The 26,524-nt window shown below is 50.5% G+C and overlaps 2 protein-coding genes across 7 annotated transcripts in view; both read left to right on the top strand.

Moving 5' to 3' along the window:
• The window catches only part of C2CD3 (C2 domain containing 3 centriole elongation regulator), a 144,091-nt gene extending 136,671 nt beyond the window's left edge, over positions 1-7,420 (top strand). For 5 of the 6 annotated variants that reach the window (XM_046016591.1, XM_046016592.1, XM_046016590.1 and 2 more), the window contains one exon: positions 6,630-7,420. In XM_046016591.1, coding sequence (XP_045872547.1) covers positions 6,630-6,770 — 141 coding nt within the window. In that variant the 3' untranslated portion in view covers positions 6,771-7,420. Of the gene's footprint in view, positions 1-2,448; positions 2,566-6,629 lie in introns of all 6 variants that reach the window. The other variant, XM_046016596.1, reaches the window with a different exon arrangement.
• Positions 7,421-11,966: 4,546 nt separating this feature from the next.
• On the top strand, positions 11,967-25,561 carry UCP3 (uncoupling protein 3). The gene is made up of 7 exons (XM_046016597.1): positions 11,967-12,241; positions 18,007-18,243; positions 18,730-18,940; positions 19,195-19,395; positions 20,591-20,692; positions 21,248-21,428; positions 23,960-25,561. The coding sequence occupies exons 2-7, from the start codon at positions 18,118-18,120 to the stop codon at positions 24,072-24,074; spliced, it is 936 nt and encodes a 311-aa protein (XP_045872553.1). The 5' UTR covers positions 11,967-12,241; positions 18,007-18,117; the 3' UTR covers positions 24,075-25,561.
• Positions 25,562-26,524: the final 963 nt, after the last annotated feature.

The raw sequence follows: 26,524 nt of genomic DNA, 5'->3' as shown, positions 1-26,524 counted from the left end.
TTTCTGTGAGACCGGCCGTGTCTTGTTCTGTGCCCTCCTGCCAAGGCCAGGCTCCACACACAGCAGGAACAAGTTTTCGGACAAACCATAGGTATGGGGCCAGGTGCTGTTGTTCCTGAGGAGTAAATAAATCTTTTTTGAGAGAAAGAGAGAACTGTATGAGTGCTAGCTATTGTTATTTTTTTTTTAAAGATTTTATTTTTTTTTAAGTGTTTTACCTATAGCTTATTTTATTCACCCTTGACTTATTAATGTCTATTGTATATTAGTACTTTCCTTTTCCTGGACAATGAATAGAGAACATTTTTTTCTTCTTTTTTTTTTTTAATTTATTTTCAGCATAACAGTATTCATTGTTTTTGCACCACACCCAGTGCTCCATGTAATACGTGCCCTCCCTAATACCCACTACCTGGTTCCCCCACCCCTTCAAAACCCTCAGGTTGTTTTTCAGAGTCCATAGTCTCTCATGGTTCATCTCCCCTTCCAATTTCCCTCAACTCCCTTCTCTCCATCTCCCCATGTCCTCCATGTTATTTTTTATGCTCCACAAATAAGTGAAACCATGTGATACTTAACTCTCTCTGCTTGACTTATTTCGCTCAGCATAATCTCTTCCAGTCCCATCCATGTTGCTACAAAAGTTGGGTATTCATCTTTTCTGATGGAGACATAATACTCCATCGTGTATATGGACCACATCTTCCTTATCCATTTTATTTATTTATTTGACAGAGATCACAAGTAGGCAGAGAGGCAGGCAGAGGCGGGGGAGGGGGCTCTGGGGAGAGGGAAAGCAGGCTCCCTGCTGAGCAGAGAGCCCCGATGCAAGTCTCCATCCCAGGACCCCGGGATCATGACCTGAGCCGAAGCCAGAAGCTTTAACCCACTGAGCCACCCAGGCACCCAGCTATTGTTATTTTTATTATCTTTACTATTGAGACGTCTCCCCTCTTATTTCTTTTTCCATTTTGGGGGGAACTGTACAATGAAATGCTAAGGGATAGGGGCGTGATCAAAATTAGCACCAGGAACTGGGAGCTGGGAAGTTAAGCCCCACAGAGCAGCCCTAAAGTATGGAAGCAGTTTTCAAGCTATAGTGGTGGACTGTTTGCTCCATTTAGATCCTGAGCTAGAGGCCCAGGGTGATACACCAACCCCATCTGAGGGTAACAGATCCCTAGCCTCAGAAGTCTCTGGCCTGCCTGTATATGAGTCTTAAGGCTTTAAGTTTGCCTCTCTTCTCAAAGGAGTCCAAAGAATTTTTCTGTCTCTTGATTCCCCTTCCTCAGGCCTAGAGGCATCTAAGAGATGCACAGTCCTGGTAGAGAAACCCAGCTTCCATAAAACCATCACATCAGGTCAGCTGGGGCCCAAGGGAACTTCCTGAGCCCAGTATCCTCTCTCTTCAGCCTGTGGTCTAAGCCTGATGGCTGGATGTCCCTCTTAATGTACTGCCTCATTTCTTTGAGCCACCAAGTCCCCAGCTCTCTGCAGAGTGCCAAGAAGAATCCTAAAGCTTCAAGGGTTTTTGATAAAGTCCACACAGAGCTTTTGGGAGATGAGCTCCCTTGCCAAGGGTGTACAGAAGTCAGGGGAAACAGCCAGAATTGGCTGGTGCCCACCCTGACCCAGAATGCAACTTGGCAGGCACCTCAAGGGAAAGGACCCACAGGACCATTGGGCGGGCACAGGGCTCAAGTTGCCTGAGCTACTCTGAAGCCAGAGTCTGGGAGGAGCGAGGACCTCTTCCAGGAGTGACACTTTAACCCTTCCCTCTCAAGAGTCCAGACTTTCAACCCCTCTCCCTAGCAGGGTGTGAGTTCAGAGGGTCAAAGGGTCTTGATTTAGTCAGGCCTCTTCATTCTATAGATGGGGAGACTGAGGCCCAGGGTGAGGGAGTGGCTCTAGTCCCTATAGAATGGGCCTGTTGTCAGGGAGGGCTCCCTGGGGATAGGGATGGGAAGGATAGGGAAGGAAGTGGGTGTGGTAGGGAATGGAGGGAGCATGGAGGTGGTGAGAACCATGTGACCAGGGCTCTACTGCAGGAGCAGAGGGTGAGCTCAGAGTAGGGAGCCCAGCCATGCTGTACTTGAGCTGGGTGATCAGGTTTAGGATTGGTCTCTCAGGGCTAGGCCTGGTCTATGTCTTGTCCCCACATTCCCCCTGCTCTTAGCTGTAGCTGCTGAATCTGCAAACTCTCTTTAGCCCAAGGAAGTCCTAATTCCAGCCTTCCGAGAGGACTCTGGGAGCCACCCCAGGGGAAGGCAGCCAGCCAAGGGGGTGAAAGTTGAGGAAGGCAGGCAGCTGTACTGAGCTGTCTCTGAGGCAGCAATCCGTTGGCAAGCCTACCTATCCAGCCAGAATCAGGGAGCTGTTTACTTTCAGTTTTCAGCTCTTGCACAAGTTTTGTTTCCAGCAACTAAGTCTGTGTTTATGTTACTTAAGGGAACTGCTCTGGAAAAGAACAAAACTTCAGCCCTGATGCCGGGTCCAGAGGTTCACTGGGCAGAGGGCAGTGGAGTGGGGAGAGCTTGGCCAGGCCTGGGGGCATGCCTTGGGGAGGTACAGTACCTTACTTCTACTCTGCCCAGGGTGAGGTCTGAGAACAGCAAGTCCTCTCTGTAGCAGGCATTTTACAAGATGTAGCTGACCAGACCCTTGGTCACATCTGAATTTCGTTTCACCTTCATAGTAGACCTGGATTAGAAGGCCAAACAGAAGTTCTTAGTTCCCTTTGGTAACAAAGATACTGAGACCCAGAGAAAGAGTGTGTCTTGGCATCAAGCAAGTGGACAGTTGAATTTGGCCACAGACCATTTCCTTCCACTCTACCCCACTGCCTCCTTTCTGAGAGTCCCAGGAACACCCTGAAGCAGGGGTGAGTGGGGAGACCTGCACCCACCACCTTCCTGGAAGCAGGTGATCTGTTCAAGAGGATCCACTGGGGGACTAGAGTGGAGAGAACCCAGAATATGGTGGCTTGGACCAGACCACATTTCAGCCCAAAGAAGAGGACTGGGCCTTCCTGAGGGAGGTTTTGGAGAAGATACCATGTCACAGGGACCTGGCCAAAGAAGGATCCACCAGCTGAAAGCCGTTCCTGAGTGACAGAGCACCTCCTCTCCCATCATCTGCTCATGGAGCCCAGCCATGCTGCAGTTGGGCTGGGGGCTCAAATTGAGGATTTGTCTCTCAGAGCTAGGTCCCTGGTCTGTGTATCTTGTCCCCATTTCACCTTGCCCCTAGCTGTGGCTGCTGAATCTGCTACTCTCTAGCCCCAACAAGTCCTAGTCCCAGCCTAGGGGAAGGCAGCCAGCCAAGTGAGTGGAAGGTCGAGCAAGGCAGGCATCTGTACTGAGCCAGGGGCCCTGCTCAGGGCTTGGGCCCCCAGGGCCCCAGGAGGAGCATGCGAGGATTTCAGAGGAGCAGTCAGAGCATGGAGGGGTGTCCTTGTTCTGAGCAATTTCACCTCCGCCCAGCCCCTCCACAATTGTGTGTTTTGGAGTAATAACTGATGAAGGAAGAACCTTTACTCCTAGTCAAGATGTTTTTTAGACCCTGCTGAGGTCAACAAAAGCCAAACACTGCGGAGTGTGTGTTCTCTGTCCTTCCACACCCTTGCCCTGCCTAGTACACAGAGCCAAGCCCTGTCCCTGGGCCTGGGCCATACAGATAAAGCCCCCTGGGTTGCCGGAGCGGGTGTGAGTGCTGGGAAGTCGGTTGAACCAGCCACACTTGATTCAGCTCCAGGGCAGATGTTGGCCCAGCCAGTCAGGTGCAGGCCTGTGCTCATGCTGTTCCCCTCAGTGAAATGACCTCATTCCACCTCCAGTTCGGCTGCCACTCTGCCCATCTAGGATCTCACCTCTGTGTGAAGTCTCCCCTGTCCATCCTGGCTGTCATGAATTGCTCCCTTCTCCATGCTTCTGAGTTCTAAGCTTCATCTCTGTGATTGTTGAGCGGGTTGGCATCTGTCTTCTCCCCTCTAGCCTGAGCAGCCCTGTGGGGACAGAAACCATGGCTACTTATTGTCCTTAGAAATTGATCGGGTTGAGGGGCGCCTGAATAACTCAGTCAGTTAAGCATCTGCTTTCAGCTCAGGTCATAATCCCAGGGTCCTAGAATGGAGCCCTACATTGGGCTCCCCGCTCAGCAGGGGACCCTGCTTCTCCCTCTCCCACTGCCCCTCCCCAACCAAATCATGCATGTGCATGCTCTCTCAAAAAGAAAAAAAAAGCTGCTTAATAAATTTATTTTTAAAAAATTGATCGGGTCGAATTAATCTTAGGCTCCTGAAAGGCTTGATGAGTCACCAACAAAGCTCTTTAATGGTCATTTCATAAACTGAAGTACCCAACTGACCCTTCCAGTGATGGAAAATAAGACCTACCAGAACTTCTTGAAAACAGTGCTTCTCTTCTGGCAGATGAGGACACAGAAGCTTGGTTTAGGATTTGAGATAGGGGACTATGCTCTTAGGCCTGTTTTCCCATTTAGCTTTTAAAACAAACATCTCTGTCCCCTTTCACTGTAGCAGAGAAAGAAATGGAAAGTTAAGGTCCAGCTGGTAGACCCAGAAGATCTGTCTGCAGTGGAGCCCAGGCACTAGAAGGGGATTCATCGTTACCTCTAAATCCTAAATAGCTCACAAGACAACAGTCTTAGATCTTGGGAGTACAGAGGGGTATATGAGGACCTAATGTGCTTCCAAGCGCCTGAGAGGATTTGACCTAACCAAAGGCCTGGCACGTGGTAGGCCAACAACCACTGGTTCTAGAATGAATGAATAAGATGTTTTTTTATAAGAGGCAGTCTCCTCCCGACCCAATTTCAGCCTCTGGTCACCAGGGCTTGGTCCCACCCATTACTGGTCTAGCAGTTACCAACCTCCTATCTTGGACCTGGCGCGGTTGGAGTCATAAGCATCAGACTCAGTTCATGTCTTGCAGGAGCACCCATCCAATGTAGAGGAGGAGGACAATAGCCAGGGGCTGGGCAACTGGTCTACCCTGGCCTGGGGCATTATACAGCACCTCTCATATTTTGGAAGGAAGAACTCCAGTCATGAGCAAAGAGTAGTTTTCCTTTTTTCCTTTTAGCCTAGGCCTCCCTAGAAGACATGGAACTGTGGGTTGGTTCTCAGGCAACCCTACTGTGGGCTGTCAGTGCTGAGAGTTTGCTCGGGTTTTGTGGACTCCTTTAGCATTTAGAATTCCAGACTGGCAGGTAGTCCTCAAGGCTGCCTGGCTTCCACTCCCCTTATCACATTCTGACTGCTATTCTAATTTTTTTAGTAAATCACTCTGTCCTCTCGGTGCCATGGAAGTCAAGAACTGGGTTCTGAGGGCACCTGGGTCGCTCAGTTAAGTATCTGCCTTTGGCTCAGGTCATGATCTCAGGGTCCTGGGATCGAGCCCACACATTGGGCTCCCTACTCAGCGGGGAGTCTGCTTCTCCCTCTCCTCTGCCCACCCCCCACTCATGCTCTCTCTCAAATAAATAGAACATTTAAAATAAAAAAGAAAAAGAACTGGGTTCTGTTCATTTCTGTCTCCTCACAGTAGGCATTAAAAAGGTTAAGTGAAGGAAGGAGATTACTAAATGTTACTGATCCCAGAAGCAACTCTCGCTAGGCCTCAGTTTCCCATTTCCAGAATCGCAAGGGGCAAGGAGGTAGTTTCAGATCTCTGGGGTCTCCACCAAACTGATTCTTGGTGCCTGGGGAGTGGTGCAGTGAGCTGCCTATGCCTCCATCAGCTTGTGAAGACCTCAGCACATGGATTTGGAGACAGAGAAGAGATACCCGTCCATAGGGCAGGCTGCATGCTGTTGAGGTCAGCCAAGTTCACCTGTGGTGGCGACTCCCATCTCCTTTTAGCACTGCTCTTCCTGTCAACTGGCTGCCTGGGTTGGCTTTTCTGTATAGCTTTGAGCTCCTTCAGGGCAGGAACCTGGTACAGAAAATAAAGTGGAGTGGGGAGCAGTTGAATGAGCAAAAGAGTGAGTCATATAGGAGTCCAGAAGACCACCATCACATAACCCAAATGTACACTAGGACCTTAAAGGGGAACTAGTGATACCCTGTCAGCCTGAGGCAGGGAAAGCTTTGGTAGGAGGGCAGTGTCGGGATATGGTCCACCTACCGGCTGTCAGAACTCCCAGGGGCCATACTGCGAGTGTAGTATATTTACCAACATCTCCTCCCTGGCAGCTGGATATATTCCCACGGTGACATGTAGGACAGTCACAACTCAGAGGACAAATGACTTATCCATATTCATGCAGCAAGAGAAGGGATGAGGCTTTAATCCTGTCCCGTAGGGGGCTCCTCCTCCTCCTCCACAGGCATACAGAGTCTCAGCTAGGGTTCACATCCTGGCTCTGCCACGCAAAGCTGTGGGACCTTGAGTTTATTTAAACCTGAACTCTAGTTTCCTGTCCATGACCTGGGAACAATGTGCCCACTGTGGGGTTGAGATGAGGGTTAAACAAGATCAGGTACATAAATTGCTTTGTAAACCAGTTGGCTCTGTATAAATATTAGCCAGAGAACCAAGATATGAGAGGAACCAAAGTCATTTCTTGGAGGTGCCATATCCTCACCTAGCTGACTTCTTCTTCTTCAGGACAAGAGTGAGGCCTCCAGCAGAGTCTTGTCCAGAAGGCCTTGTCGTCCCCGACCCAACTCACTGCCTCCCAACTTGCCTGAGGAAGAAACTCGGAGGATCGCACGGATATTTTCTTCCCAGTACTCCCAGAAAGACTAATACAGACTGAAAGACAAAGGAAAAGATCCGCCTGCCCACCTTCCTTTGGCCTTGTCCGGCTCACATGAGACACAAGGTCTGCTTCCTTCAAAGCCATGAGAGCCCTGAAACTACCACCAGCCTAGTCCATGGGTGCCTTGGGACCCCACCAACGCAGCCTGGAGGAATGTCCCAGATCAGTCCAAAGTCCACCTGCTAGGATTTCAGCTTCTTCCTTCTAAACAAAATGGACTCCAGTACCCAAGTGGAACCACCCATCTTTTGACCAAGGGACCCAAGCAGGCATCTCTCAGCTGAGAAACTCCTTCCAGTGTCCTTGATAGCCTACTGCTGACAGGAGCCCACCTTCTGCCTGAATATCATGGGCCGTTTTTGACTTAAAGTTCGGGTGGGGTAGAGGTGGGGGTGGAGATTGTGTGTGTTGCGCATAGCTGAGGAAGTCCTTGGGCCACCTCCAGCTGATTTGCTTAGAAATAAGGGTATTTTATAGAGATAAATTATTTTTATGCTGTGTTGAATTAATCAATAGAAAAGGAGGGGGGGAAATCACCTCCTTTGGACTTTTGTCTGATTATCTGAAATTCTAACCATGCTTTTAACTTATTGTTTTTACCCAGCTCTGAAGGTCCTTGTTCCTGCCTGTGTTTGAATAAAATCATATTGGTATTTGTATTCTGTACACAGGTGTTTCCTGGGTTGGCCACTGGACTGGGGTGTTAGGAATCCATTTGTGCTCTAACAGCCAAAGGAAAGCTTGAAAACCATACAGTCCCTTAAGCTCACCTTGAACCAGGGGCCAGGGTCACCACAAGACTTCACGGTGAGAGATCAGATTGGGAGGACACTCCGTTACTCCTTTGCTTGTGCCTCCAATCCGGCAACAAAGTGGAGGAGTCTCCTGGAACAGGTCTGCTCAGAATCCCTGATCTCTCTAGGATGAATTGCTCTGGGTTAAGACTGTCAAACTCCAAACATTTGAGCAGCTACTATAGACAGGGCCTGTGGGGAAGATAAGAAAAGCACAAAGATGTGCAGAGTGGCTGGGAGAGAAGGTTGGAGGAGAACTAACATGGAGGGCCCCACTTTCCTCCCCAGGCACAGGCCATTTTGCTTAGTCCTCATAACAACTCTATAACCTACAGGTCATGATACCCATTTTTTTTTTCCCTTTTTATTAATTTTTTCAGCGTAACAGTATTCATTCTTTTTGCACAACACCCAGTGCTCCATGCAAAACGTGCCCTCCCCATCACCCACCACCTGTTCCCCCAACCTCCCACCCCTGACCCTTCAAAACCCTCAGGTTGTTTTTCAGAGTCCATAGTCTCTTATGGTTCGCCTCCCCTCCCCAATGTCCATAGCCCGCTCCCCCTCTCCCAATCCCACCTCCCCCCAGCAACCCCCAGTTTGTTTTGTGAGATTAAGAGTCATTTATGGTTTGTCTCCCTCCCAATCAGAGGATGTGGAGAAAGGGGAACCCTCCTCCACTGTTGGTGGGAATGCAAGCTGGTCCAACCACTCTGGAAAACAGCATGGAGGTTCCTCAAAATGTTGAAAATAGAACTACCCTATGACCCAGCAATTGCACTACTGGGTATTTACCCTAAAGATACAAACATAGTGATCCGAAGGGGCACGTGTACCCGAATGTTTATAGCAGCAATGTCTACAATAGCCAAACTATGGAAAGAACCTAGATGTCCATCAACAGATGAATGGATAAAGAAGAGGTGGTATATATACACAATGGAATACTATGCAGCCATCAAAAGAAATGAAATCTTGCCATTTGCGACGACGTGGATGGAACTAGAGCGTATCATGCTTAGTGAAATAAGTCAATCGGAGAAAGACAACTATCATATGATCTCCCTGATATGAGGACATGGAGAAGCAACATGGGGGGGTAGGGGGATAGGAGAAGAATAAATGAAACATGATACCCATTTTATAGTTAAACTGAAACTCACCAAAGTCAAGTCATTTGCCTCTGTTTATGTAGCCAGGAAAGGAATCACCACACACATTTCCAGAGGTGTCACAAGGCTTCTGCACACAGGAAGTAGCCAGTGAGTGGTCTGAATTGGGGAAATTGACGGAGAAAAACCATGTGGGCTGGAGCAACCAGGGCGGGCTTCCCAGAAAAGTCGGAGGATGAGCCCAGTGAAAAAACCAGGAGAGCACTCAGGGCCACATGCTGCTAGGGACAGGGAAGAGACATGTCTTGACACTGCCACTTCCCTCATAGGTCCCCTCCAGCTTGACTGTTCTTCCTTCTGAGCCGCTGTTGCTTCATCTGCAAAGCGGAGATAAGGCTTCAGGGGGTTGTTGTGAAGACGAAAGGAGATGACATTTGTGAAAGTGCTTCGCCTGCACTTGGCACTTGTGGAAGCCGAGGAAATGTTAGCTCCTCCCACCCCCCCCACCCCCGGAGCTCCCCAGCTAAACGGCAGATAGGCAAGCACCCCAACAGCTCTGAGGCAGGCAGGATGCGCCTGAGGATGTAGGGTGATGCACAAACCCCAAGGAGGGACAGGGTGCCCCCCCATCAGTGAAGTGCCCTCCCACCAGGCTGTTCCCTTTATGTTCATCTCGGCCCCCCAGCCTTCAGCCTGCCGGCTCACCACCTCCCCCCCATCTCAGGTTGACTGTAGGAGCTTTCAAGGCAAGGGCTCCACCTGCCTTAAGGCCACATAGAACCTACAGAGGGGCAGTCAGGGGCCCAGGCGTGAGGGGTTAAGCCTCAGGTGAAGAATATTCCTTCCAAATCCTGCTCCAGCTTCTGTAAATAACCTGATTGGGTCAAGTTAGGATAAGGCCACAGCAGGACACAGGCTGCTCCTACCCAGGTGGTTTTTCCTACCCAGGCTCAGGGCAGCCCCCCAAAACAAAAGGGCACCCTAAGTGTCTGTAAACCATCACCTCCACTTAAAAAGAGTGTGTTATTTACCAGTATCCTCTCCCTGAAAGTTGGATCTCTTTCCCGGTGACAGCTCAGAGGTGAAATGCCTTGCGAGCCATGCAGCCTGGCTTAAGGGCATGAGGTACATATTTGACAACGAGCCATCATCTCCCTCACTTCCTTTCAGGCACTGCCTCTGCAGAGACCTGAAAATGGATGTTTCTGATCACCAGATGCTGGCTGCTCCCAGCCCTTGCCACCAACCTTTGAACTTCTAGTGCCTGTTGGATTCCGTGGACAGGGAGCCACAGCAGACACACCTGGCCCTGCCCTCAAGAAGCCTCCCAGGCCAATGTAAGTTGAGTCCTCCCTCTGGGGACTCCAGGGCCCACGGCCTCCTTGTTTGAGCGCCTGCTGTTTATGTCTTCCCATGTACCCACTGCAATCTACCCACCACCTTCAGGCCAGCATTTCCAGCTGGAGCCGGAACCTACTTCCTGAGCCCAGCCTCAGCGGTCCTGGCAGCCCCTTCCCTTATGAAGGGAACTGCCTGTGCTACTGATGTTAGGGCAGGGCCTGCTCCAAGGGAGAGGACAGACATAGCCCTGGCTTTGCACTTGAATGTCTAGACTCGTGACCACTTGCCCCGTGGCCATGGCTCTGTGCCCAAGTCCAGAAATGGGTTCCGCCTACTCCTCTGCCCTACCCAGTTAACTCCCTTCTCACCCCGGAATTCCCCTCTCTTCTCCTGTCCCCATCCCCTCTTTCCTGTGTCACCTGCGTCCCAGCTTCAGATGTGCCCCACCCTTCCCCTCAGTGCCTACTGATGGAGCCTACAGTAGCAGCAGCTGCCAGGAGCCCTCCCTGCCGTGCTCCACACACCTCTGCCCGCTCCCTTTGGCTCCCTTCAGTGGCATGTGTGAGACGGTAATGGTCACAGCAGAGAGACCCAGAATTATAATTATTAATTTATAATTATAAATATTATAGTTTAAGGACTGGGGGTTGGGCAACACCATATACTAGCAGTGTGACTGGGGTTAGTCCTTGTCCCTTCCTGACACCATTACAAATGTTAGATGCTCAGTGAGAAAAGGAATGAGGTACCGATACATGCTATAGCACGGACACATCTTGAATGTACTATGCTAACTGAGAAAAGCCAGTCACATGAAATCAGATTTTATTTATATGAAAGGTTCAGAAATCCATAGAGATAGGGACACCTGGGCGGTTCATCAGTTAAGCATCTGCCTTTGGCTCAGGTCATAATCCCAGAGTCATGCTTCTCCCTCTGCCCCTCAGCCCCCTCTTGCTCTCTCTTGTTCTCACTCTCTCAAATAAATAAGATCTTTTAATAAAAAGAAATCTATAGAGACAGAAAGTAGACTAGTGATTGCTTGGGGCTGAGTGTAAGGGAAAAAGGAAAGTGATTATTGATGTACAGAGGGATTTGGCGGGAGGGCGTGTGGGGAGTTGTGAAAATATTTTAAAATTGTGATGATGGGATGCATGTGTGGCTCAGTCGGTTAAGCTGCTGCCTTCGGCTCGGGTCATGATCTCAGGATCTTGGGATCGAGTCCCACATCGCGCTCCCTGCTCAACGGGGAGCCTGCTTCTCTCTCTGCCTCTGCCTACCACTCTGCCTGCTTGTGTGCTCTCTCTCTCTCTCTGATAAATAAATAAAATCTTTTAAAAAACCATTAATTAAAAAAAATTGTGATGGTGGTTGGATAACTGAACAGTTAAAACCAATGAATTATATCCATTAAATAGGTGGACTGTATGGTATGTGAATTATATCTCAGTAAAGCTGTTATTTTAAAAAACAGAATCCTGGGCACCTGCGTGGCTCAGTCAGTTAAGTGCCTGCCCTCAGCTCATGTCATGATCTCAGGTTTCCAGGATGGAGCCCCATATCCAGCTCCCTGCTCAGGGGAAATCTGCTTCTCCCTCTCCATCTGCCCCTCCCCCCTGCTCATGCTTGCTTTCTTTCTCTCACTCAAAATATTTAAAAACAAACAAACAAACAGAATCCTAATAGTACTCACCTCATAGGGTTGTGAAAAATAGAAATAATGTCTCTAAGTTATCTGATACATAGTAGGCACCAAGAAATGACCGTTACTATCATTGTTAATGTTAGGGCAGCCCTGCCCTGCCCAGCCTATCCTGTGTGTGGCATTGACCTTTGAATTCTCAAAGGTGACAGGTCCAACCCCTGTCCCCATATGTGCCCTCATTACCTGAGGTAGCTCTTTCAGCAGCTGGAAGGAGCTATTTTAAAGAACCCTAAGTCAGAGAAACTAAACCAGATCTGGAACTCTGACCTTTCCCCTCACCTCCCTGCTACTCACCAGCCAGCCGCCTCTTGTCAAGTGATCAGGCTGTCAACTAAGCTTCTGTAGGGTAAGGTTTCAAGCCAGCTGGAGCGTATAAAGATAGGTGCCAAGCCGGAGGCAGAGAGACAACAGTGAATGGTAAGGGGGCAACTAGATCCCTGCTGCCCCCTCCTGGGATGGAGCCCTAAGGAGGCCCTGTGCTTCCCCTGCTCTGGCTGGACTCACAGGTAAGACCCCATTCTCCACCACCCCCTTCCTCCTCCAAGCTCTGCCCTTCACGGCAGCTTACAGAGAGCAGCCCGGAGCGAACGGAGATCACTATCCTGGGATCACTACAGAGCTGGTAGATTTCGTTCCTCCCCCACCAAATTAAGAGAGGGTAACGGCAACCCTAATGCGGGGGCACCATGGCCAGGCAGAGGCTCGACCCCAACATCTGCGTCACTTACCCACAACTCACTGTCCCCTTTTGCTGCTGGCTGCCTCTGCTCTGATTTTGCAAATCTCCATAGACAAGAGTGGCTTTCTCCTTAGTCTGGCACAGAATCTCCAGAATTCCTCCAGAGCATTAAGCCCTTTCCCCATGAGGGTCCTGGGGACCCCTTTCCTGAGTAGAGATGGTGCATGCACCTCTGGCCTCACAGAGAGGGAGGTTTACGAGCCCACACAACTCTACTCAAGCGGCTTCCTCAGCGGGGATATGCCGTGCAGGCTTTGCCAGGAGGGTGAGATCAGGTGGGGCATCTCAGAATGGGGTCGTCTGATCCCTGGTTCTGAGCTGCCATGGAGAACAGATTCCCTAGCCCCAGCCCAGACCTGAATCAGGATCTCCGGCACTGAGGACCTCTGAGAATCCACTCCGTAAACAAGCAGTTCCAGGGATCCTGAGCTCTCCCTGAAGAGTGAGGTTCTGGCCAGTGGCACGGGCGCGTTGTCACACTGACCTGGACTCCAGTCCCAGCCCCATCCCTTCCGTCTGTCTTATGACTAGCTGAAGCCCTCACAGCCTGAGGTCCCTTGTTTATGAAGTGGGAATCATTGTGACAACTACCATATAGCCTTATAAAGGGACTGAATTAGTCAATATCTATAAAGTCCTCGGCACCGTGCCTCATGCAAGAAGCACTGGGCAGACATTAGGGTTAGAGTTACTGGAACATTCTGTGCCTCAAGTGCCCCAGCAGAGCTACGGAGAGAAGAATCCTGCTCTCAACTTCCCCTTTGCCACTGACAAAATTCCGCTGGCTGCTAGATTTCCTCAAGTATCAATTCAGGATGCTGGAGTCAAGGGAGAAGGGAAGTGGGAAACAGTGGCCTCAGGGCAGCCCCTGAGTCTACCATTGTGGCCAACTTGACTACCACAACTTGACTAATGAAGGTTCTAGTCTACCCACCCCCCAACAAGGTAGGGCTTTTAACTTGAGTCCCTGCCCATCCATTCTGCCTCCCATGGCTCAGGGCTGCGTCCAGAATAGGCTGCGCCTTCATGAGTGGCCTCTGCGTGGCTCCAACAGCTCTGGCTGCACCATTCCAAAAACTTCCTCACTGGCCTCTCCCCTTCCAGTCCAGCCTTGACATTTGCACCCGCATACTCTGAACACTGGCCTGATGATGTCATTCCTCTACTTGAGAACCACCAACCACTCCCCATTCTCTGCTAGATTCAGTACAGCCCTGGCATTCCAGATCCCTCCACGAAAGATCACTGTGAGCTTCTCTGATTTCATTTCCCATTTCTCTACTTCAGCAAGTGGGGTTCCTTGGTCACCTGGTCCTCCCTGGGCTCCTCTAGCCCTGGGCCATCCCGGTACCAGGCTACACAGAGAAGCAGGATGAGTAGACCCTATCCCGGTCTTTGGGACTCCCTATCTAGGGGGGAAACAACTACAGCTACTGAGCTAATCAACAAGAAGCTGTGGGACCAGAGGCCAGGCCAAAGGAGTTTGACAGTTTAGCCTCCCCCAATCCTCCCACCCAACCCCCGGCCAGGGGAAAACAGCCTTCCCCCAGGAGATCCAGCCCATGAGACAAAATCCATGAAGTGTTCCCTGTGGGTCCAGGTACAGCACAAACACTCTGTACCAGGGGCTGAGACCAGAGAATGCCTCGGAGTCACATAGCCCTGGTGGGAATCCCACTTCCGCTCACTGTGTGATCTCTGACAGGTCATTTCACCTGTCTTGGCCTCAGTTTGTAACTCTGCAAGTGGAATAAAAATACCTAACTTATAGGATTCTTCTTTTTTTTTTTTTTTTAAAGATTTTATTTATTTATTTGGCAGACAGAGATCAGAAGTAGGCAGAGAGGCAGGCAGAGAGAGAGGAGGAAGCAGTCTCCCTGCTGAGCAGAGAGCCCGATGCAGGGCTCGATCCCAGGACCCTGGGATCATGACCTGAGCCAAAGGCAGAGGCTTTAACCCACTGAGCTACCCAGGTGCCCCTATAGGATTCTTCTTTTAGAATCTAAGTGGCTACCAAAGGCTTTGAAGAAAGGACACTCCTACACTCTTACAACAGTAAGAGACATTAGAGAACACAACCACCAAGGGCCTCCCTAGCTCTGAGAGTCAGACACTCAGCTTCCTGATGCTAGGGCTCCGAGCAGTCCAACTCACGTCAGAGAAGGGGAAAGTCTGGGGAAACTCCAGGGCGGGAACAAGAGAGGCAGCTGCTCACGCATACACCTGCACATGCCCCAGACAGAGCCTCCTTGCTGGGAACTGAGCCCTCCTGGCAGCTGCTGGTCTTCTGGAGGCAAAGGGAAATGGAAAGGAGGCAAGTGGAGGACAGTGTTCCCCTAGCATGCTGCAGTCTGTCCCCTCCGCCAGGCTCAGGTCCGTGGGCTCCAGGGCCTCCACACCACCACCCTGAGGAGCCAGATCTTTCTTGGACCCTCAGGGAGGCAGTACAGAAAAGCAGGAAGACAGGCTGTGGGAAGAACACTGCAGAGGGAGCCCGAGGCCTGACTGTGTGGCACACACAGGTCTCAGCCTCTCAGGCCATTTTCTTCATCGGCCAACCTGGGCAGTGATGCCCACCCAGCCTTCCTCACCACGCTGTTGTTCTGTATGCTTAGCACTTGATTCTCTAGATATAATCCATTGACTGCAAAGGGATCTGAATGCCCTGAATAAAAAAGACAAGGTCTGGAAATCCAGACTACCACACCCACTGGAGTCCCGAGGTGAAAGGTGACGGGCCTCGTTGCCATCAGAAGAATTTAGCTGAGGTTCTGTGTCTTTAAACCAGTCTCTCTCCACCTCAAACCTCTTTTTCTCATCTGTCAAATGGATTTAAATGCTGCCCTGCCTTCCATCCAAGGCTGCTTTGAGCCTTAAGTACCACAGAGTGCACTAGGCTCTAACACCAGAGGTTGGACACTCAGCAAGCTCATATCTTGAAGCCCTGATTTGAGCACCCAAAAGTAGGAGAAAGGAGCAGCTACCTCTCAGAAAAGGTGTGAGAACTCAATGGGATTGTGTGTAAAACTCTACTGTGAGGGCCTCACAGCCAGGTCGTCATTTTCTCCTACCTGAATCCATTCCCTGGACTCTCACACGAGCTCATGCCCTTCCCCACATCTAGAACACCCTTCCCGCTTCAGCTGCTGAAATCTTGGCCGCTTTTCAAAGCCTAAACTCTGTGACCCTCCTCCCATCCTCCACCATGAAACGATTCTTATCCCACCTCACGAACAAGAGAGAGGGTCTCCCCCTCCTTTGAGTGGCTTCCTGGGGCTTCCCTCCCCTCTGACATTGGTCCAACCATCTTGCACTAGTTATTTGTGGGTGTGTCTGATGACCGCACGAGACTCCTTGAGAGCTCCTGTGGGCAAGTCACACAGACTGTTTTTGCTCATCCCCAGATTTCCTGGAATGACAAGCACAGAACCTAGCATGACATGGGTCTTATGGAGCCCACCAGTCATGGCAAGGACATTGGACTTTTTCTGAATAAGTGCTCCCTCCCTGCTCCTTCTCTCTCTCTAATAAATAAATTAAAATATTTTTAAATAAATAAATAAATAATAAAAGCATCCCTTTCCTCCGGGCATGGTTTAAGAGTTGTCCTACCACACTATGGCCCAGGCTTCCAGACTGGGATCCAGTGGCTGGTGAGTTCCAACCTCAGACCTTCATCCTCCATCCCACCCTCTCTAATTCCCTAGCTAATTCAACACCTATCAGCAAGCTCCTTGAAGGCCAGGGCCAAACCCACTTCATTCTGTATCTTTCCTTCCCTAGTACCTACTATAGTGGTCAAGAAATACCTGATCATTAAGATAATCACTTACACTTTAGCATGAATTAGAACATCAGTTTCTTTTTTTTTTTTTAAGATTTTATTTATTTATTTGACAGAGAGAAATCACAAGTAGACAGAGAGGCAGGCAGAGAGAGAGAGAGAGAGAGAGAGAGAGGGAAGCAGGCTCACTGCTGAGCAGAGAGCCCGATGCGGGACTCCATCCCAGGACCCTGAGATCATGACCTGAGCCGAAGGCAGCGGCTTAACCCACTGAGCCACCCAGGCGCCCCGAACATCAGTTTCTTCTTAAGAACAGGCTTGTAGGGAAAGGTGGCAGCAAGCATAAGAGTGTAGGCGTCATGTAGGTTGAGGGACAGCACAGAGAGAACCGGAGTTCTAGATGGCAGTACTGAAAGAAGACTTAGGTGGTCACCCTTATCTTTTGGCATCCAATTTATCATTGGTGAGCAGGTAATAGATTTTTCTCATTTGCCCAAGAGAAGTTAAATGACACATCCAAGGTTCCACCAGCATTAGTAAGCCATGAAGACTCCGCAGGAGCTCAGGTCTCCTCACCCAGGACCAGAGATTTTATGGCCCCAGAAGGAAAGGGACAAACACTGTGCCCGCCTCACAACTCTGTGGCACTGGCCCTCACTCTAGGGGGTGAGGACACTGAAGAACCCAGGACCCCAGCATACGAGGGGTATGTGTGAAATGGGTGCCAGAGGGTGTGACCCGCTAAGAAATGGCATCAGCACCAAAAACCAGATGCCCAGAAGTCCAGGTGATAAGAATGCAGGGCTGCCCGCAACAGGCGTGCCGGCTTCCCAAGGTAACCACAGCTAAGCCAGGACCTTCGGATATGCTCATGCCCCTGCTCAGCCAGGAGTGGACAGGCGCAGGCCCAAGTGCACACAGGGAGGGGAGGCACATTCTCTTGACCCAAGATGGATCCTCCTCTGTCTGAGAAGCCCATTCTCTTCAGCTGAGAAGGGACGTCCTCAAAGGTGAGGGGAAAGGGCCTGTCCTGAGCCAGGCAGAACAGCTGCCACTGTCCCCAACATCAGCAGCAGCATGCTTTGTAGCCCCATCTCCCGGGGAGCCCTGGGAGGCAGAGCAGCAGAGGAGGCCAGAACCAGGCTCCCTCCCTCCTCCAAAGCAGAACATCAGCCCCAGGAATCCCACAGCTTTGGGAGGAAACACCTCTAGTCCTAGATTAACAATCTTTAGTAACAAGAGGAGGAATCACAGGCTGGGAACAATTTCACTTTAAGTATAATAAAAGTATATTCCGGCAGCCTTGCAAAAAAATGAGCTTTCATCCAAGATAAACAAAGTTTAGGTGAGTCACGAGGCACAATCATATTGTTGATTTGGGGAAGAAGGACCTGCAGTGGACAGACTTGGTCGGCTCTCCGTACACTCCAGGGAGCATCTTGGTGCGGGAGGAGGACAAGGGTGTAGCATGGAGTTGGAATGAGGTCTGGTCCCTGCCTGGGCCTCAGTTTCCTTCTCTAAAAGATGAAGATCCACCTGGTCAGTGGAAAAAGAAGGGGGTAGGGTTGGGCCGCAAGAGAAACGGAACGGGAAAGTGAGCTGTTCTTATAAGCCAAATCCAGACAGCTAAACATAGCAAAGCCCAGGCTTTTCTCTAACTAAGGCTTCTCCCAGTGCTGAAAGGAGCCTGGGGACAGGTCTGGATGGCCCAAGTTCATTTTCTGCCTCCTCTGGCCTATCTCTGGCAGCCTCCTCCCTGCACTAAAGCTAAGGACTGCAAAGCGGCCTCTCTCCTCGGACCTCCCTCCTCTCTTCTCTCTCCTGGGCCCTGGAGGGACCAGGCAGAACCTTCTGGGACCATGGTTGGACTAAAGCCTTCAGAGGTACCTCCCACCACAGCTGTGAAATTCCTGGGGGCAGGCACAGCAGCCTGTTTTGCTGATCTCCTCACCTTTCCACTGGACACAGCCAAGGTTCGCCTGCAGGTAAGTACTTTTTGGCAAGGTCATTGCTCAGATCAAAGGCAGGACTGAGTTCTCCACTCCAGCACCTCTAGCGTGTGCCAGTCTGCTCATCCTCACAGAACCCTGCGCAGGCCACTCACTCCACTGCTTACAACCCTGTGCCACCATCGTCCGAGACAAAAAAAAAATCTTAGGTCCTTGGGCCCTTCCTGGCCTCACCCGACTTTGTAAACCATGGAGTGTGAAGGAAAAGTAACTGTGTGACCTTGGGCAAACCACTGACTACTTGTGGGGAAAACAGCCTGCCCTCCATGTGCTCTGAGGGCTGAGCACCACACCACGGGTAACCGCTTAGGAATGATGCGCTGGGGACACACACCTTGTTTTCACTGGGATGTGATGGCTCCAGTCGTGCTCACTCGAGAACTAGCCCCAGGCAGGCCCCTCTGCACACAGCCCCCTCCGCCCCACTCCCAGCTCCTCACCCTCTGCTGGGCCGTTCCTCAGATCCAGGGGGAGAAGCAGGTGACCCAGGCAGCCCAGAGACCCCAGTACCGCGGCGTGCTGGGCACCATCCTGACCATGGTGCGCACCGAGGGCCCCCGCAGCCCCTACAACGGGCTGGTCGCCGGCCTGCAGCGCCAGATGAGCTTCGCCTCCATCCGCATCGGCCTCTACGACTCTGTCAAGCAGTTCTACACCCCCAAGGGATCCGACCGTGAGTGCCCAGCATCCCGGGGACACGGAGGGGGTAGGTAGAAGCAGACTCTAGGCTAGCGGGTCAGAGATGCAGGTGGTGTGGACTCAGAAGCAGGGCTGGGACGCTGAAGGCCAGTGACAGTCATGAGGAGACAGAGCTGCGGTCGGGACAGAGGCAGGTGGCAGGCGGGGGCAGCCCCACAGAGAAGAGCGTCCAGCCCGGAGGAGCACTGGCTGGCTGAACGCTGACCCCCTCTCTCTCCTCCTTTCCAGACTCGAGCATCACTACCCGGATTTTGGCAGGCTGCACCACCGGGGCCATGGCGGTATCATGTGCCCAGCCCACGGACGTGGTGAAGGTCCGGTTTCAGGCCAGCATACACCTTGGGGCTGGGAGCAACAGGAAATACAGTGGGACAATGGACGCCTACAGGACCATCGCCAGGGAGGAAGGGCTCAGGGGCCTATGGAAAGGTAGGTCCGGACTCCAGGCTCCGAGGGCCCGGGGTAGAGCATGCCTTACCCTGAGTTAGGGAGAGAGAACCGAGAGAGGAGGGAACTCCCAACATGGTATATTCCAGTGATTTCTGCAAGAACATCCCAACCAAAACTACCACACTGACCTGCCACGGTGCCCGAGTTCAATTCAATTTGGCAACCCTTCAGCATGTGCAGGTTGCTATGAGGAAAACAGGAATGGAAGATACCTTCCCTACCCTCATGGCTCTCACAGACAGAGAGGGATGAGACATGTCAAGGAGCAGCCATTCCACAGGGTAGGACGTGCAAGGGTTGCACAGAGGTACACAGCCAGAGGCAAGAGAGGCCATGCAGACCCCGGGGTGCAGGGTGGGGTGGGGAGGTGACACGGAAGCTGGGCCTCAAGACTCAGTGGGCTCTAGGTGTGTGGAGATGGAAGGGGAGGGCTTCCCCAGAAAAGTTCTCTCAGGGGTGATGACTAAAGGACATAGGACTGTAGGACTACAGGACGCGGAGAAGAAACAGGCCAGTGGAGGAGGCAGCTGTGAGTTGTCGGGTGCAAGGAGATTCAATGAGGAGGGGGTTTCTTCAAGAGTAAGTCTTCCGGGGTCCCTATGTGTCCCCATGGAGGCCACCTTGACAAATGCTGGAATCTCTCCCACATGTGGACCAAGGATCACACCAATCCTTGGAGAAGAGACAGTGACCCAGTGAAGATTAAGCACAGGACCCCTGGGTCACAGCCTGATTTGTTCTGCGCTCTCCCGAAGCCCAGCCCTCATCTTCGATATCAGTGGCTGGGTCACGATGCTCCCCTAGGGCCTCCCAGGGCTACTTCCTGTCACTGCTCCAAGAGCCTTGGAGCTCTTGGAAAGAAGAAAGGCTTCCTTGCCTGACTTTAGCCAGGTCTCAGGGAGGCATATTTTAATTTTGATAGATATTACAGATTATTCTCCAAAGTGTGGCTCAGACAAACATAAGAGGGCCTCTCTGTTTCCTGTCTCTGAGGGGAACACGGATAACCTAAGAGTTAGCCCCAGAGAGGAAAGTGTGGAATCCCTCAGCTGAGGCGGGCTCCTCTGAGACCCCTGGAATGGAGCATTCTGCCCCCAAACCGGAGCCTGTGACTTTGCAACCAGGAAGTCCACATCTAGTTTTCACTCATCAGCTCCCACCCCATCCTTCACAGGAACTTTCCCCAACATCACAAGGAACGCCATCGTCAACTGTGCTGAGATGGTGACTTATGACATCATCAAGGAGAAGCTGCTAGACTATCGCCTGCTCACAGGTGAGGCCCTCGGCTCTGGGGAGCTGCCCTCCCACAGCAGGGAGGGAACCTGGAATTCCACAGAGTGGGCACCACTCAGAGGCGACTGGGTGTTAGAAGGAGCAGAGAGGGGAGAAGTGCCCAGTAAGAATGCCCAGTATAGGAGTGCCTCTCAACTTGCTAGATGGGGTGCTGCCCAATTCATGAATCACTTAATAATGCCAATTAGAGCTTTAACAAAAATGCCCCGCCATCATTGTGATGAGTGGGAAAGAAGCCTGGACAGGGAGGCCAGAGCCCTGGGTTCCAGCCCAGCACTTCCCACCAGGCATCTTGAAGCAAGGGTCGCCTTCTTGGACTTCGTTTTCCTCTAATGAAATCGCTGGGCTGCACAGCCATCCAGCGGTGGGACATCCCTGTTCTATTTTGCGAGTCCCATGAGAGCTTTAGAAAGCGCTGTCCTTACACTCAGGAGTTTCCAGTTTAGTGAAGGACAAATGACGACGCACGTGGAACAGAAAGGCAGCGCTTTGCCTTCTCACAGCTCCGTACTTGCTCCTCCCTTCCCCGCTGCAGACAATTTCCCCTGCCACTTCATCTCTGCCTTTGGAGCCGGCTTCTGTGCCACATTGGTGGCCTCCCCAGTGGACGTGGTGAAGACCCGGTACATGAACTCGCCCCCAGGCCAATACCGCAGCCCCCTGGACTGTATGCTGAAGATGGTGGCCCACGAGGGCCCCACGGCCTTCTATAAGGGGTGAGCCTCCCCCTCCTGCCTCCAGCAGCCCCTCCCAGAGAACCTGGGCTTGTTTCCTTCCCTTCTTCCTTTCCTTCCTTCCATTCTTCTTTCTTTCCTTCCTCCATGTATAACAGGCCTACCACGGGCCCACCTGGGGACGTGGTGGTGAACAGCACAGATGTAAACACCACAAAGGACAAATATAAAGAACTACAGAAGTTTTAAAAAAAGAAAAAGTGGACCAAATCTGATCTGGAGAGTCAGGGGAGGCTTACCTGAGAAAAAGAATTCTAAGCATAGGTCAAAGTGTTGTCCATCCCCAAACTTAACGGGCAAAGGAGGAAGGAAAGGTGGTCGTTCGTCCTGAGACTTGTCTCCAGCCCACTGTCATGACTGTGGATCAGCACTGATGGCGGCCAAAATGCCCAACACATGTCACACTTTCTTGCTTCTGGGTCTGCTTTTACCATTCCTTCTTAATGGAATGCCTTTCCCCCCTCATGCACATGCGTCAGAAGTAGTTCAAAAGCCACCTCCTCCCCACTATTCTCAGGTAGGAATCTTTCCTCCTCCCTGTGAACTTCGCCAATACATCCTTGATTCCACTGTTTAGGGTACTTACCACCTCCCTACCTTGTGTTACAGGATTTGTAAGGTTAAAATATCCCCCACGCTGGGTCACAAGCTCCTCGAAGCCAGAACTGGATGCTTATCCGTCTTTCACCTCCCTAGCCAAAAGCCAGCGCTCAATAATGTAGGTTGTGAACAACCACCATGACTGCTAAGGCACTAACTACAATACCTTACGCAAAGTACTTTACACAAATGATCTCAACAACCCCTGAACTGGATGGTCTTCTCCACATTTACTGAGGAAGAAACAGAGACTCAGGAAGGTCAAGTGACTTACCCAAGATCCCAGACTTACAATGCCATGGCTCTAAGCCAGATTATCAGATGCCACCCCCCATGTTGTCATCTGTCCTATTGCCAGACTCTTGGCTTGGCCCTCACACCTCCCACCACTGATGCCTTCAGCAGATAGTTTTCTGGTGCCCAGTGTTAGATTGGACCCAACATGCAATCAGGTCCTCAACCCTGTAAGTGACATATAAAACTCCTTCAGTTGCCAGGCTGTTCTTTCCCTGTAAGTGCTTCCCTCATTACAATCAGCAGCAGCCCCCGCCTGTCTCAGTTTATTCTTTCACTTGGAAAACAATTTACTGAGCATCTCCGGTGTGCCAGGCCCTGTGCTTGCCTCAAAGAGCCGCAGACACAGGTGACATTAATGGAGCGTTTACGGAGACCGGGCCCTGCATCGTATGCCGTGCATTAACTCATTTAGTCCTTCACAACAACTGTATGAGGTAAATGCTGTTATGTTCCTCATTTTACAGATGAGGACACTGAGGCTTAGAAAGATTAAGTAACCTGTCCTAGGTCATGAAGCTAGAAACTGACAGAGCTAGGGTCTGAGCCCAGTTCGGACTCTGGGGTTCACCTTCATTGCCCCACTGCTATTCTCCCTAGGGAGGCTAGGCTGAGGCATCTGGAGAGACCTTGGTATGAGTCTGTGGGGCCCAAGCCTCGTCCTTCAGAGCCAAGAGCAACCAGCCAGGCAAGGAGGAGAGTAGGGGACATTCCCAGGGAGAAGGAGCAGCTCAGACAAGGGCACAGAAGCAAGTCTGGCAGGAGAGGATAGGACCAGGAGGGGATTAGCAGACAGAGAGGCTGAAGAGGGAGCAGGTCAGATCCCAGGCTCCTCCCGGAGTCTGTGAAGCTGAGGTGGGGACTGGCTCCCAGCTGTGTTATCACAGGGCAGGCAGGCTCTCTGCAGATTAGCTAAAGCTGGTGTCACCCAGTCTTCATCCTCTGGTGTGCCAGCTTCTAGGTGCCCTGGTAGGGCCTCCGCAGGGATGGCCCCTCAGCATGTAAATGATTCCAGAAATACCCAGCAGGCAGGGTGGAGTCAGATAGTTTTAGTTGAGCTCCTTAACTGCCCTGGGCTTCAGTTCTTTTTTTTTTTTTTTTTTTTTTTTTTAAGATTTACTTATTTGGGAGGGAGAGAGAGCACACACACACAAGCGTGGGGTAGGGGTAGAGGGAGAGGGGGAGAGAGAGAGAGACACCCGAGCAGAGTCCCCACTGACCACGGAGCCTGACAAGGGGCTCCATCCCACAGTCCTGGGACCAAGACTGGAGCCAAAACCAAGAGTCAAACCCTTAACCAACTGAGCCACCTAGGCACGCCTGGGCCTCCGTTTCTAAAAAAGAAACGTGGCAACCATCATAGCTTCCTTATAGACTTGTGGGAATTAACTGCCTAACACAGAACCTGGTTCAAAATGTGTTTTCTTTCCTTTCTTGACTCCCACTTCTGCCTAAATTCCTTCATCAGAGGAGAAAGAGCCTGCATAGACTCAGAGAATGTTCGTGACTAACAGAGTCCTAGGTCCTTTGGCACTATCGCCGTGAATACGGGGAGCACCAGGGATCTGTGTGGGGTTCTTAGTCCACTCTACCTGATGTTCTGGTTGTTCTCTCACCAGATTCACACCATCGTTTTTGCGTTTGGGAACCTGGAATGTGGTGATGTTCGTGACCTATGAGCAGCTGCAACGGGCCTTGATGAAAGTCCAGATGCTACGGGAATCTCCATTCTGAATAAAGGAGAGCCACTTGGTACTTAATTGGAACAAGAACCAGTGGATCCCATACAAACCCACACATGTTTACACAAACGTTTACTTGCTGCTGAGTCAATAGAAGCAGAGAAAGGATTCTGGTCTTCAGTGCTTTGTCTTAAGAACACATTTGTTTTGTATGGACAAGATGGAAATTAAATTATATTAATTTGGGGGACCCATGATGTTGGATGCCTAACATTTAGGCAAGAGAAAATAAACCAAAACATCCATTTGGAGAAAACAAAAGTCTGCAAACCTATGTTCTGTAAAATTAAAAAAAAAAAAAATCTAATGAGTTGATGAATTGTAAACAGGAAAGCCTGCAAGCATGAGACAGCAGGGGCACATGACACCTGGAAATCAGCTAAAGAGTGTGGAGGGACGCTACCGAAACAACACAGCTGTGACGTGGATCAGCAGCCATATGTGTAATGTGCCTGCCACTCAGAAGCCACTGGGATTCTGGAAAATGGGACACCAAAAAGAGAGAGAGAGAGAATGAGAAAACCTGGAACCTGTGCCAAAAGAACACTGCTGGGCCAGCATGAGGCTGAGACTCGTAACTGTTCCCTGATGACACTGCAGAATCAAGAGGGCAGACCTCATCTTCTTTCCTGTAAAATGGGAGTATAAGCCCTTCCCTCCTCTCTAACCAGGGATGTTATGAGGATCTGGTGACAGGGTGGACATGAAAGCACTTTATAAAAGCGGAAGCTCTGATATTTATAAGTTCTTGGGAAAGATATTCTCAGGACAGTAAAGAACTGAGGGAAGTTTGAAAGGTTGAAAGGTTGTCTAGAGGTTAGACCAAAGGAGCCAGGGGCTGGGGAGCCGGGGTGACAGAATGGCGTGCACTCCCGGAAGGCCCACTCCCACGCAGCCCTGGCTTCCCAGCAGGACTGTAAGACCCCTGAAGGGTGCCGGGCTTGGGGAAAAAGAGGTAGATGTCAGGGTGACAGCCTAAAGTAGCAGGACTCAGAGTTCTTTGGGAAATTATTATAATTCAATAAAGGGTGTGGGAATGAGAACAGCTATTTCTTTTTTGCCTTCTCTTTCTTGGACAGAATGTCCCTTTCTCACCAGGTTTCCTGTTTGCCAGCGCTGGGCCTTTGTGACATTGATAACAGTACTGGGTTCAAATGTCCCCTCCCCTCATCTTACCAGAAACCTAACCACCAGGAATCCTAGTACCTCACTGTCCTAGCAGAGAAGTAGAAATAACAATCCCCCACCTTCGCAGAAGTGCTCAACAACGTCATCTCTCCCTCCCCACTCTGACACCGCTGCATCCCAGGAGGGGAAAAGCAAATGTCCACTCACCCTTAGCACTTTCCGAAATTTAAATTATAATTTGAGATTATCAACATATATAAACTGGAAAGTTCAAATAAAAGCAAAAAAATAAAGATTATTTCTATTTAATATCTGATTTGATTTTCAAATAAAACCCATATTTAAAACGTTCTCTTTCTTTTGACTTGACTGGCATGTACAAATCATTCTTAAACTCCTGGTCTCAGTTTGTAAATTCCTAGGGCCAGGAACTATGTCTTCCACGAGTTACTATGCAACAATATGTATTTTTTAAAGATTTATTTATTTATTTATTTCAGAAAGAGAGCATGAGCAAGGAGAGAGGGCCGGGCAGAGGGAGAGACGGAATCCTCAAGCAGACTCCCAGCTGAGTGAGGAGGCTGATGCAGGGCTCAATCCCAGGACCCTGAGATCATGACCTGAGCCAAAGTCAAGAGTTGGCCGCTTAACCAACTGATCCACCCAGGCGCCCTCTCCATAGCAATGTTAACACATCCTCCACCCAGAACAAACTATCCGGATGATGATACCAAAAGAGAGAAAGGATCAATTCTACTAAGAGTTATTTTGATTGGGAGCAGCACCTTAATGACCTCTGAGTCCAGACTTTTAAAGAAAGGAAAACCAGGGGCGCCTCGGTGGCTCAGTATTTAGGCATCTGCTAAGGTCGGCTAAAGCATCTAGCTCAGGTCATGGGATCGAGCCCCACATCAAGTTCTGCATTGGGCTCCCCGTTTGGTGGGGAGCCTACTTCTCCCTCTCCACTTCTCCCTCTCCCCCTACTGCTCCCCTTGCTTGTGTCCTCCCACTCTATGTCAAATAAATAAATAAAATCTTCAAAAAAGTAAGAAAGGAAAGAGAAAGGAAAAATAAAGGAAAGAAAGGCTAGATTGGTGGGAGGTCTTCTATAGTTTCCTGGGCAAAATATTAGCTCTCTTTCCCCACTTTTTAAAGGCAGAAATTGAACCAAATGAACTAAAGCTATAAAGTTCAGTGATTCTAAGAACTGAAACAACTTCTTCTAAACCACAGCATGCAAGCCCTTCCTAGTTCTACCCCCAATTTCTGCCACAAGGAAGTCAGGGATGAGATCTTGTAAAATGGTCGGGTCAC

This window comes from Meles meles, chromosome 8 (assembly GCF_922984935.1).
Source record: "Meles meles chromosome 8, mMelMel3.1 paternal haplotype, whole genome shotgun sequence".
In the NCBI taxonomy this organism is placed as follows: Eukaryota; Metazoa; Chordata; class Mammalia; order Carnivora; family Mustelidae; genus Meles; species Meles meles.
Note: the sequence above shows the minus strand (reverse complement) of the source record. Positions and strands in the feature narration are given on the sequence as shown.